At 33.0% G+C, this 14,649-nt stretch overlaps 1 protein-coding gene across 1 annotated transcript; it reads left to right on the forward strand.

Annotated features, from left to right (window-relative positions):
- Positions 1-13,324: 13,324 nt before the first annotated feature.
- LOC126705469 (uncharacterized) lies at positions 13,325-14,233 on the forward strand. The gene has a single exon (XM_050404499.1). It carries the CDS (start codon positions 13,325-13,327, stop codon positions 14,231-14,233), a length of 909 nt encoding a protein of 302 aa, XP_050260456.1.
- Positions 14,234-14,649: the final 416 nt, after the last annotated feature.

Below are 14,649 nucleotides of genomic sequence, written 5' to 3' on the forward strand. Positions count from 1 at the left end.
TTGAGTTCCACTTCACTTCTCTACTGTTAAAATTCATTGTAATTAAAGTTTGGGTGATATGTGTAAAGATAGCTGAAGAAGAGAAAGTTCAATATGTTAAAAAGAATACCAAAACGACATGTAGTTTGGTATCAAGACATAAATTGCATGTAGTTTATAAGAGTGTTAGTGACTCAATTAGTTACATAATGGGATGTGTTCCTAATCTATTGGTTCATTAGAAATTCTGTTAAAAGCTGGAGTAATTGGCGCTAATCTGTTAGAGATGGTTAGCTGTTAATCTTGTATAAATATCCTAATTTTCTTGTAATCTATTCAGTTAAGCAATAATACAAAATTCATTACCTTGGATTCCTAGATATTCGCTCTAGAATAGTCTTTCTTTACAATACGTTCATTGTGGCATGTTTCTTTTTCCAAATGTGAATGTATTGTGGTGTGAATCAATAGCTACTTTTTAGTTTTTACCTAAAAATGCATGCATGGATCTGAAGCAACAGCTATTTTAACCTAAGAAAGTATGACCAAAATTATGCTCTTTATATTAAAAAGGATTTTAAATTCATAATACATTATGCACTTTTGTTTGAGCAAAGGTTTCAAGGTTCAAATGATCTTGTGTTAAATTTATATCAAGTAACGTATATTAGTAATTGGTATGATGATGTGTTGTTAAAATTATATCAGTAATTGTTCTTCAAATACTTTACCTTTAAATCCACAATTAAAAAAAAATATTAATGACATCATACATAATAAAGTATAATCATAGTACATGAATAAAAAAGGAAAATTTTGTTTAAAATATTTTGCATGAAATTGTAGTATGTTCATGCATTGTGCGAGTCACTACGTGGGAGGCTTGTACAATGAAAGAGAGTCTATGCATCATTTTTGCGTCAGGTGTATATTCTCTTCGCACAAAAATGTGACTTTCATTACTAAGCGAAGTCCTTTTCTTTTACTGTAAATAAATAATGTTATTTTTAGAGCTGCTATCTCTCTTTAGTGATCAGACAATCAAGGAACTACATTATCAAAATCATATTGGAGTAGGAAATTAGATCTTTGATATAATTCTTTATTTAGAAATCATATATTAATTATGAAACTAATATCTGTAAATAATAAAATCATACTATTTTTTTTTCGCACAATTAATTAATCTCAATCTTTCTACTCTTAGAATTCTACAAGGCTACTTAAAATTGATAGCAATGTAATTATATTTTTACTATAAATCTATAAACTAATTGACTATTGCGAATTTAAAGTCTAAGTCGATACTTATAGTTTATTTGGTAAAGTAATAGGTAATTATAAGGGTTAGACATTTTATTTGATTGTTAAAATTGAATTGGTGCAGAAATGGCCTAACTAAATCTACGTACGGAGCCTTTAGCTCAAGTGATACCTCCATGCACTTTTCAATTGGGAGGGCATGTACTTGATCTGGGTGTTTAGTCCATTCACTTACTCTAGGAAACCTAAAAAAAACCCTAATGTCTCTCTCTCTCTCTCTCTCTCTCTCTCTCTCTCTCTCTCTCTGTGAATATTATGGGTTAGGTCTTCTTTACTTGCACAACATCAAAGAGGATTACATGCCAGAAAACAAAGAAACTAAGCACTGATAAGCTAGAAGAGGAGGGGAGGGGGGATGAAGTTTGTTTTGAAGACAGATTAGTAAGAAAGTGTACTATTTTGTAGGCATTTTAAGTGGAGTTGAAGATATATTTTTATCAAGTTGTCCTCAAGTTTTTTTTTTTTTTTTTTTTCTCCGGTTAAACTTAAGATTTAGGGGTATTTCTGAATCACATAAAAATCCAGTCTAAAGAGAGAAATCCTCTTATAAATAGTATAGATATTTATATATGATAACGGTATACACTTAGAAATCAAAGCATGTATAAGTAATATATAAAGTTTAACATTTTGATTTCAAAATAGTGAAAACTAACCACTTTTAAAGAAATAGACATTGATTCATCTTAAAACATACTGTTAGATGACAAAATGAAAGTTTTTTTTTTTTTTTTTTTTTTTTTTTTTCCTACTTAAGATCTTGTTATGGTTGTTGATTTCAGTTAGCTCAACTGATAAAGTCTCTGATGGTTGTATAAAAGATCTGGGTTCAATCTTCACATACACCAAAAACTGATTGGTGTCTTGGTTTGATGATAAAAAGTTATCATCAAGAGCAGATGTCATAAGTTAAAACTCTCTCTCACAAAAAAAAAAAAAAAAAAGATCTTGTTATGGTTATAGTTTGGCCTTAGGAAAAATTTCCTAGCTTTGCCACTATATATATATATATATATATATATATATTACATAATTACTATTATCATCAAGATCAGCACAATTAATATTCCATAAATTTTTTTTTTTTAAAAAAATCAGAACCATTATTATCATTAATAATACAAGCACTTAATCAGAAATATTTGTAATTAACTTGAGAACAAATTCAAATGTCATATTCAAAAATGAAATTTGAATGCATACGGGCAGATTAATAAACTGAACTTAGGAACAAGCAAAGTAAGTACTTAAAAAAAAAAAAAAAATCGTTATTCCCATTTATAGCTTAATTAGGGTCAAAAAAGGTCTATGGTTGATTCTGAACATGGGCGGCTCCACTAGGAGCCCGGGGGTTCAAATGAACCCCCTGTTGGCCCCAAAAAAAAAAAAAAAAAAAAAGTATATAATATATATATATATATATATTTTTTTTTTTTTTGACCCCCTAAAATAAAATTTTGAACACCTTGATCCTGAATTTTTTTTAAGCTCAGCGAAAATAAGTTTGAATATGACCCTATTAACAATATCCTAACATTTTTTTAAAAAAAAAAAACTCAATAACAAACCAATTTGATTAAAAATTTGGGAAAAAAAATTAATAAGTCCAACAACATAAGTAAAAATTTGTTAATCTTTAACCATAGAAAAAGCCCATTTAGATCTTATCAAATTTGAAATAAATCAATTAAATCGGAGATCAATAGATGAATGATTGCTTAACTGTGTACATATAAAAAGATATAGCTCGGAAGATGATAATGAAGAAATTAGATAATGATTTCAAAATATAAAACATCATAGAAATAATGGAAATAACACAATGAGAAATTGAATAATACTTCTGAATATTATTAATTCAATGAGGAAAATTACACAACACTATTTGTACTGAGGCGCGACACTCGCTCTTTTTAAGGGGATTCAAGCCCTTGGTTGACTAATCTTTGTAACCGGTGCAGACCTTCTCTGACTTGTCTCCCCAGGATACAACAACCCAACAAATGTTGTATGGCTAGAACAGCTTCTATACAAAGTGTTCAAGCCTAAAGCTCCACCAAAAGAACACCTTTCTTTGGCCCGAAATCTCTCAAGTATTTAGGAATATTATTGAATTCACTCTCTCACACAATACTCTTTGCTTTTAACTATTTTCTTCATTCACTCTTGATATGAAATTAGTCCATAGTATAGCCGTATATATAGTCTTCCAACCCTTCACATAACCTATATGTTATTTATTAATTTAGAAAACTTCTCTTAATTTATTTAATCTAACTTACATACAAGTAACTCTTTCTTTAACAACTTTTATTATAACTCATCTCTTTATTCCTCTTCAGTTATTTTGAGTTTTAATATATTTAATTTAAAATGTACTAACATTCCCCCACTCATTTTAATATTAAATTTGGAAAATGAGAGATTACCGGGCAAAGATGGATTATTATGCATCATGAAGGTGTGCTCTGCATTGAACCTTCACTTAGTGAAACAACAATCTCTACTCCAGAGTCAGTAGTGATCTCCGACTTGAACTATGACTGCTTAAGGGAAATAAAGTATTGATGCTCACACATAGTGATCCAGGTGTTGACATGAGCTTTTATAGCTAGCACTTTACGGCCGTGTGTTGATCCTAGTTTCATGAGTGTATTTGAGATTAAGTCCAAAACTCATAGGGAGCGGCCCCACCCTCACACTCACATAGGTGAAATTTTGTCAAGAGTGCTCCTGTAATTCAGACACCCCACTCATACGAGCTACAAATTTAATTAAGAGTTTTTTACTCAACCTTTTCACATTACAGGATAAATGCACTTACATCATAGGGATGAACAATTAAAAAAAAAAATATTTACAGAATAAATAATTTAAAAAAAAATGAATAGTGCATTTCTTACGACCATCGTATGATTCGTTTTTCCCATTGAACCTAATTCTCAGGATCTTTGGTCCTTGGGTTGGGTATCCTCATACATGGCTCATGATTCTATGGACTTTAGTCTCATCCCCCTCGATGTATTCCAGACTTTATCTTTTGCCAAGGCCTTGGTAAATGGATTTGCAAGATTATCATTAGATTTAATATAATCCACAGTTATGATGCCACTACTCAAATAAGATCGCACGGCACTGTGCTTTCTTCTTATAGGTTTGGATTTACCGTTGTAGTAACGGCTTTTAACTCTACCAATTGCGGCAGTGCTATCACAATGAATTAATATAGGTGGAATTGGCTTTTCCCAAAGTGGAATTTCATATAACAAATCTCTAAGCTAATTTGCCTCTTCACTAGCTGAAGCTAATGCTATTAATTCAGCTTCTATTGTTGAATTAGCAATTATTGTTTACTTTTTAGATTTCCAACAAATAGCACCACTACCTAAGGTAAAAATATAACCAGTGGTAGAGAGAGAATCACCTGACAAAGTATTCCAATCAGCATCACTAAAAGCTTCAATCACAGCAGGGTACTTTTTATAAAATATGCCATAGTTTTTGGTATCAATTAAATATCTCATGACTCGCTCAATAGCTAGCCAATGATCTTTACTAGGCTTGCTAGTAAATCTACTAAGCACTCCTGCTGCATATGCAATGTCAGGTCTAGTACAATCAGTAGCATAACGCAAACTACCAATGATACTAGCATAATCTTTTTGATTAAAAATCTCATCATCATTATTCACAGGAAATAAATGAATACTAGAATCAAAAGGAGTAGCGACACTTTTGTGATCATGAAAATTATATTTTCTCAATATTTTCTCAACATAATGTGATTGATCAAGATATATTCCACCATTTTCATGCCCAAAATAAAATTAGCCTCACCAAGATCTTTCATATCAAAATGGCTTTTAAGCATATTTTTTGTCTCATTTATAACATGCATATTTGAGCCAAAATTCAACATATCATCCACATAAAGGCTAATAATAACATGTAGATTATTCCATGATTTAGAATAAATACATTTATCACATTCATTTGATTTATAACCATTCTCAATCATGTAGGAATCAAACTTTTCATGCCACTGCTTAGGTGCTTGTTTTAAGCCATATAGGGATTTAGTTAGTTTACATACCTTGCTTTCTTGTCCAGGCTCTACAAAGCCTTCAGGTTGGTCCATATAAATCTCTTCCTCTAGGTTCCCATTTAGAAAAGCAGTTTTTACATCCATTTGATGAATTTTCAAATCAAAAATTGCAACAATAGCAATTAACAATCTAATAGATGTAATTCTTGTTACCGGAGAAAATGTATCAAATAAATCAAGATTAGCTTTTTGTATAAAGCCTTTTGCAACAAGTCTAGCTTTAAACTTATCTATTGATCCATTCGGTTTCAACTTTTTTCTAAGGACCCATTTATAACCTATGGTCTTACAACCCGGTGGAAGATCTACTAATTTCCAAGTTCTATTAGAAATTAGAGATTCCATCTCATTATTTACAACCTCTTTCCAAAATATAGCATCGGGTGATGTTAAAGCCTCTTTTAAATTTTGGGGATTTTCCTCAATGTTAAAAACATAATAATCAGGACCAAAATCTTTTTCAACTCTAGCTCTTTTACTCCTTCTAGGTTCCATTTCAAAATTTTCTTGATTTTGTAAATGTGAAGTAGAAGAACTAGGTTGTGACAAAATATTTTCTTCACCCCCACTATTTTTCAATTTAAAAGGAAAATTTTCTTCATGAAAAATTGCATCACTAGATTCAAAAATTATTTTATTTTCAAGATCAAAAAATCTATAGGCTGCACTATTAATCGTATAACCAAGAAAGGCACAAGTAGTAGCTCTTATACCTAATTTAGGTATTTTAGGGTCAGTAAGCCTTACATAAGCAAGACAACCCATACTCTCAAATATCCCAAATTTGGCTTATGTCCTTTCCACATCTCAAAAGGTGTGGTATATGACTTTTTATGTGGCACCCTATTGAAAACATGACATGCAGTTAAAATAGCTTCACCCCAAAAATGTAAAGGTGCACTAGATTCAATTAACATGGCATTTGTTAACTCAATTAAAGTTCTATTTTTTCTTTCAGCCACACCATTAGAAGCAGGTGAATATGGTGCAGTAGTTTCATGGATAATTCCCAAAGACTGAACCAATGAGTTGAATGCACTTGATTCATACTCACGGCCTCTATCACTTCTTATTCTTTTTATTTTTCTACCGAATTGATTTTCAACTTCTTTTAAAAAATCTTGAAATTTTTCAAAAGCATCACTTTTATTTTTCAACAAATAAATAGTTGTATATTTTGAGAAATTATCAATAAAAGTGATAATATATCTATTTCCTCCACGAGTTAAAATTCCCTCAAATTCACATAAATCGGAGTGAATTAACTCAAGCAATTCAGTATTTCTTACAACACTTTTATGAGGCTTTTTTGTAATCTTAGCTTGACTACAAGTTTCACATTTTTCAAAATCTTTTGACAATCTTGGAATTAATCCTAAACTACTCATGATTCCCACATATCTACTATTTATATGACATAAACGAGCATGCCAAAAATTAATAGAAGAAAGCATATAAACTGAACTGGTAGATGCTTTATTATTCTCAACATTCAATTTAAACATTCCATCACAAGCATAACCCTTGCCCACAAATAATCCCTTTTTAGTGATTACATAATTATCAGATTCTATAGTTTGCTTGAAGCCAGCCTTGTTATGCAAAAAACTTGACATCAAATTCTTCCTCATGGACGGAGTGTAAAGTACATCTTTCAATGTTAGTACACGTCCAAAAGTGAATTTCAATTCAACATCACCACTTCCAAGAACCTTGGTTTTGCTAGAGTCACCAAGCATAACCGTTTTTTCTTCTTCAAAAGGAGTGTACAATTTGAACCAATTTTTGTCATAACAGACGTGCCTATTAGCACCAGAATCTGCCCACCACCCTTCAACATATTGCACCATATTGATGTCTGTAATCATAGCCACTAAAGGCTCTTCGGTTACGTTAGCTTGCGGGACAGATTCACGTTTCCGAAATTTGCAAAATCGAGCAATATGCCCACTCTTGCCACAGACGAAACATGATCTATTAAATTGATCTTGTGAAGGGGGTCCTTGGTTCTTATTGTAATTTTTATTTGGGTTTCCCCTTCCTTGAGGTCTATTATTATTTTTAAAAGCTCTTTTTTTAGGCTTCAATTGAACATTTCTAGGAAAATAATTTTTGGGCATATTATTATCGGCTGAAATAAGGTTTACCTTTGTGATGGAATTACCATTGCTCTCTTGTGTCATGAGTGCATCTTGTCCTCTAGCCTCCTCCTCCACACGGATGCATGTCATCAAAGTCTCCAAGGATGTCTCCTTTTGTTTGTGCCACAAAATCTTTTGGAACTCCCTCCAAGATTGTGGTAGTTTATCAATTATGCCAGCTACCACCAAATTGTCTCCAATCTTTATGCCTTCGGATCTCAATTCTGCCACGATCATTTGGAAGTCTTGTGCTTGATCCACCACCGATTTTCCATCAACCATTTGGTAACGGAAAAATCTACTAGCAGCATACTTCTTTGTACCAGCCTCCTCGGTATCATACTTACTTTGTAAAGCTTTCCAAATTTTCTTGGCAGAATTGTAAGTTGTATCATAATAATCATAGAAATGATCGGCAAGACAATTCAAAAGATAAGAGCGACAGTTATATTCATCTTTTGTATACTTATCTATCTTTTCTTGATGGAGACTATATTCTTTCTCACACATCTCATCGGTAGGAACTTTTGATGGATTCTTGTCAGTGAGGATGTAGGAGACTTTGAGAAGACTCAAGTAGAAGAGGACTTTTCCTTTCCACCTCTTGAAGTAGGCTCCCTTAAAGCGAAAGGGCTTGTTGAGATCTCCAATAGGTTCATTTGGTTTCTCTTGTGTAGGCTCCATGTGTTGAATCTCCTTAAAATTAATGGTGCAAACACAATAATAATGGAAATAACACAATGAGAAACTGAATAGTACTTTTAAATATTATTAATTCAATGAGAAAAATTACACAATACTATTTGGACTGAGGTGCGACACTCGCTCTCTTTAAGGAGATTCAAGCCCTTGGTTGGCTAATCTTTGTAATCGGTGCAGACCTTCTCTGACTTGTCTCTCCCAGGATACAACAGCCCAACAAATGTTGTATGGCTAGAACAGCTTTTGCACAAAGTGTTCAAGCCCAAAGCTCCACCAGAAGAACACATTTCTTTGGCCTGAAATCTCTCAAGTATTTAGGAATATTATTGAATTCACTCTCTCACACAATACTCTTTGTTTTTAACTATTTTCTTCATTCACTCTTGATATGAAATTAGTCCGTAGCATAGCCGTACATATAGTCTTCCAACCCTTCACATAACTTACATGTTATTTATTAATTTAGAAAACTTTTCTTAATTTATTTAATCTAACTTACATACAAGTAACTCTTTCTTTAACAACTTTTATTATAACTCATCTCTTTATTCATCTTCAGTTATTTTGAGTTTTAACATATTTAATTTAAAATGTACTAACATTATGTTCTTGAACTCAATAGGCATAAATGGTGGTGGGTTTGGACCAGCTTGTTTAATCACTCTAGGGTTCTTGGATTTGCATGGTGGGTTTCGTTTTAGAAGGAGTTTTTCTTGATGGGTTTTGATCATGTTCTTGAATTGTGGAAGACTTGAAACCCATTTCAGAGCCTTTGTTTCAGAACCCAAAGTCTCCTCAATGATCTTTACAGGCTTTTCATTCATAATCAGTGTTGATGATTCTCTCAAAGTCACCGTTTGTTTCTCATAGATCTTTCTTTGTGATTTTTCCAAGAAGCAATATGAGAAGGCAGGGGTGTGCATGAGTTGGGTTAAAAAAAAATCAACCCAACCCATCACCCAATCCACATGGGTCGGGTTGAACCCATGGGTTGGATAATTTTTTTTATTACTATTATTATTAAATTGAGAAAAAAAAAATCATATCTGCCACTTGAGTTGATAAACAAAATATACATTAATATGTGAACTAACATTCCAACTCAGTTATACATTAATATATGAGCTAATATACATTAAAATTGGCTTTTATATAGGATAGGAGGAAGACCTGGTTATTTAAAAAAATTTATTAACTATATAATATATTTTTAATATATATTAAATATATGGGTGGATTGGGTCGGGTTTGACAGGTTTGGAATTTTATGACCCGAACCCAACCCGACCTGCTATCAAATAAAATTTTGTAACCCAACCCAACCCACCAAGCCCTAAAAACCGACCCAACCTGGCCGGTTGGGTTGGGTCGGGTCGGGTCGGGTCAGTTTTGACAGTTTGGCAGCCTATGAGTAGGCCCTAAATATTCCTCAATAGTAAACCGACTTGAATCAATGGAAGTTGATGGTTCTTGTTTGATCTTTGATGGACTTGAAATAATTATCTTTTCTTGATGGGTTTTGAGCTTCTTGAACTGGGTTTGGTTGTGGCAATGGTAGCTTCGCTTCATAGTAGTCTTTCTTTCCAAACCAAGGGGCTCATGAGCGACCATGAAAGGCTTTTGTTTCGCCATTAATGTTGTTGATTCTCTCACAGACACAGACACCAACGGCTTGTTCTTCATGAATCTTTCTTTGCGATATTCTTGTTCAGCAATACTAGCAACCTCTAAGCAAGAAAATGGAAACCAACTTGGATCAATGTACAGAAGACCCTTGAAATCCTCCATAATTACCGAGAGAGGGAGAGAAAAAATAAGAAGAGGGTTTCTACTTTCTTGGGTCAATGGTGTTTCTTGAGGCTTAAGGAACCATAATCTCAATATTTATAACATTGTTGCTGGGACTTGATTCTCTAACCCAACGGTTAGTAAACTCTCGCCGTCTTGTATTAGGAGTTTCTAAGGCGGTTGGGTTTTTAAGCTGCTAATTTCTACTTTATTTATTTTGAAATTTGAACTGTATAGGTTTACAAGTTCCCTTAAGTGTTAAGACCAGCGTATATACATGTGCGGAAATTAATTTTCATGAGAAACTATGCTGAGTAATGAGTGAGCTAGAGAGAGGAAAAAAAAAAGTTAGCTTTATTTTTTATTTTTTAAAATAAAATCAAGACAGACTCAAATGAGATAAATTGGGATTTTCTTTATAAAAAGACCTTGAGTGCAGAACCACATAATTGAAGTATTAGATTAGATATTAATTTTTTCAGTGTGTTCATGTTCTGGCGTTTTCCTATAGATTGTATTATTTTTAATATTCCTGTTTTTTTTTTAATAAAAAAATTATTGTAATCTCAACTTTAGTAATTCATACTTAATATTAAAGTAAGTTGTAATTCATAAAAATATTATACACAAAATTTTCAACTGAACATGAACACGCACTACATGTTCACTATAAGTATTAACTTTGACTTTAAATTTGCAATAGCTAATTAGTTTATAGATTTATAGTAAAACTGTAATTATATTGTTATTAGTTTTCAGTAGTCTTGTATAATTCTTAGAGAAGAAAGACTGAAATTAATTATAGGTATGATAAATGATTTTATCCAGAATGAAAATTATGGTATGATTTTATAATTATATCAATAATACTATAATAGTTTCATAATTGAGATTTGACCAAATTTTTTTTTTCTTTTAAATCTGATTTCCCAAATCCAATATGATTTTGAAAACACAGTTCCTTTATTGTTTGATCTCTGAAGAGAGGGAGAGAAGCTCAAAATGAACATAATTTATTGTAAAGGAACTTCGATGGATACAAAATGAATGTCACTTTTTCTTTCAAAGAGAATATGCACACGACGCAAAAATGGTCCAAATTAATAGTCATCAAAAGCATGAACATGCTGTTGGACACTTGGACTTTGTGAAAGCCTAGATGTTTGATACAAATTAATACTTGACTTAGTATAAAGGTGCTATGGGTTTTAATGAGATTTTTTCTAAGGTTTAGTCTATGAAAAATTTTTGGTACATTTTTAGTTTATTGTGAATCTTATGCGCAAGATAGAAAAACTGTTGTTTTGAAGATTAGGGTTTTGTGTGTTGTTTTGAGAGAAAAAACTATACTGCCACATTTAGTATTTTTCCCTGTGAATAGTGAAATCATTGCAACTCCATGAATGTAGGCAAATTGCCCAATCACATAAATATTGTCTTGTGTGATTGTTTTCTTAGGCACATATTTTTTCTTTATTTTTGCATCTTATAAATCTGAGAATTTCGTATAAATTCCCTACACATGCTACAATTTTATTTCAAAATATTTTATATAAAATTTTCTATATAATCCACGTGTCACGCTTATTCTATAATGTACGATGTAATTAATATTTTGATTTTATGGATTTAAAGGTAAATGATTAAAAACACATGATGATTTGAACTTTGAAACCTTTGCTCAAACAAAAACACATTAGAATTTAAAATAATATCTTACACGTAATCATCTGCATATGAGCAAAGCTTAAATCCATTCTTGTTACCGTCACTAATCTTTGTAATATGGTGAGCAAGCATAATTTTATCATATTTGACAGGTTAAAATAGCAGTGGTTTTCAGATCCATACATGCATTTTTTAAGCAAAAATTAGTCATGAATTCACACCACGATATATTCACATCTTGGTGAAAAGAACAGGCCACAATGAACATATCACCCAAACTTTAATTCCTTCAATTTTAAAATCTGACAGTAGAGAAGGCAACAAATAAAAGCATCGGTAATTTATCAACACGCCACAAGTTAAATAGTTTATTTTGCAATTGGGTTTATTGCATGACAATTGAACACAATGTCAGTTGGAATCACAACTTTACATGGATAAATTTCACATACGAAGATCATCATAATTGAAAACAAATTACATCTAAAAATTACACAACAGGGAAAGAACAATAGCTATTTACTGAGGGAAACGCAAGGGAATTAAGAAAAGACATCGTATTTTATTTTTTTAGCAAGAGGAAGAAAAGAACACTAACAACCTCTAACAAAGTACTTAAAGGTAGACCAAATTGGATTAGTGTATGCACCCCTGGAATCGTCAGGAGGAACCATGGTATTGGACGTTGATCGTTGCTTGAAGTCAGGGTTGTAAATAAACAAATCTATATATGAACAATTCAAGTTCGGTTTGAGAAATAATTGATGCCTAAATATGTCTAATTTGACAAAAAATTTCATAATTGTTAAGATGACATATTGTGATTATTATAAAATAAAAATGATAGCTCAGTAAATTAAAATCTATGAAGCACGGATGCGGCACCGGAGGTGCCGCAACCGCGTCGGACGCGGTGGGACGCGATGACACGCGAGGGACGCCGTTGCCCGCGTCCGACCGAGTCATGCCACGTGGCGATTTCGATTTTTTAGCCGACTCGCACCGACGCGGCTCCGACTCGGGCTGCGCTGAATCAGGCCGACTCGGGCTGTATCGACAGATATCGGCCAAAACCGCTGAAACGGCCGATACGGCCGAAATTAAAAAAAAAAAAAAAAGGCACAGAACGCACCGTTTGAGCAAAATACTAAACCCTACTGAAGGCTCACTCATCTCTCACTCTCATTAGTTCTCTGCCTCACTCTCATTAGTTCTCTGCCTCTCTCTCATTCCGTCTCACTCGTCTCTCACTCTCTCTGTGCTCTGATCTCTGCCTCTGTCTCTGCTTGGCTGCTTGTTGTGACTCTGTTCTTCAGCTCATTCTTTCTTCAACTCTTTCTCACGCATTCTTAACTCAGGTACCTTTCAATCTTAGTTTGATCTTTGATTTCAATGATTTGTGATTTGTGAATCTGTGATACTGATTTGTGAATCTTAGACTTTTAGTTTTCAATCTTAATTTTATTTAGTTAGTACTTATTATTCATTGTGAATCTATTTTATGAATCTGTTTTGTGAATTTGAGAACATGGGTTTGATTTATTATTAATTTATTTAGTTAATACTTAATACTTAATAGTTATTATTTGTAGGTTAAATTGAATCTATTGAATTTGCAATGGATGAAGTTACTAGCACAGAAACTTCATCTCAAGAAGTGCCAAATGCTGAATGTCCTCTTTGGCAGTATGTGACTAAAGTAGAAAAACCGCCGGGTGCTATCGTTAAAAAAGGGGGAAACACATACTTTAAGTGCAACTATTGTGGTGTGGTTTATTTGGGATCCTATTCTAGGGTTAAGGCTCATTTATTAAAAATTGCTAATAAAGGTATTAAAGCATGTCCTAATGTGACACCGAGCCATAGGTTGGAAATGCAGCGAATGCATGATCAAGTTGAGAATGATAAGTTAGAGAGTGAACAGAGAAGTCGAATTCCCTTACCCCCACCTATCCCAGGCCGTGGGCCTATACCTATTTCCCCATTTCGGAGACAGGAAGGGAGTGATAGTACAAATCCGGTTGATGGTAAGAGGAGGAAGGTGGCTGGGATTTCTCCTATTGAGAAAGCATTCCAGAATACTACTAGATATGAATTGGATAGTAGAATTGCTAGGATGTTTTACACTGGTGGGCTTCCATTTAACTTTGCAAGGAACCCATATTATCGTACTTCCTATGCATATGCTGCTACCCATAACATCCTAGGTTATGTTCCTCCTGGATACAATGCCTTGAGAACAACACTTTTGCAAAAAGAAAGAGCTCATGTTGAAAGACTCTTGAAACCAATTAAGGATTCTTGGCTTGAAAATGGTGTAAGCATAATTTCTGATGGATGGTCAAATCCACAAAGGAGGTCTCTTATTAATATTATGGCTGTATCAGATGGGGGTCCGGTGTTTATAAAGGCAATTGATGGGTCAGGTGAGTTCAAAGACAAACATTATATTGCTGGGGTGTTGAAGGATGCTATAAAAGAGATTGGACATGAAAAAGTTGTCCAAGTCATCATAATGCTAATGTGATGAAATCTGCTAGAGCTCTTATTGAAGTTGAGTATCCTAAAATATTTTGGACACCCTGTGTTGTCCACACTCTCAATCTAACTTTGAAGAATATTTGTACAGCAAAAAACATTGAAAAGAATGAAGTTACATATGAGGAATGTAGTTGGATTACACGTATTGCTAATGATGCATCTTTCATATGTGTTTTTATTATGAATCATTCAATGAGGTTGGCAATGTTTAATGAATTTAGTCCATTAAAATTTGCTCCAAGTTGCTGATACTAGATTTGCTTCAATTGTTGTAATGCTGAAAAGGTTGAAGTTAATAAAAAGATGCCTTCAAGCCATGACCATTAGTGAGCAATGGGCTTCTTATAGGGAGGATGATGTTAGAAAAGCTGTAAAGGTGAAAGATATGATTCTAAGTGATCT

The sequence above is a fragment of the Quercus robur genome, chromosome 2 (genome assembly GCF_932294415.1).
Source record: "Quercus robur chromosome 2, dhQueRobu3.1, whole genome shotgun sequence".
Taxonomy (NCBI): domain Eukaryota; kingdom Viridiplantae; phylum Streptophyta; class Magnoliopsida; order Fagales; family Fagaceae; genus Quercus; species Quercus robur.

What these genes read in the sequence shown, in the direction of transcription:
- LOC126705469 (XM_050404499.1), top strand. Translation starts at nt 13,325, where the DNA reads ATGGATGAAGTTACTAGCACAGAAACTTCATCTCAAGAAGTGCCAAAT.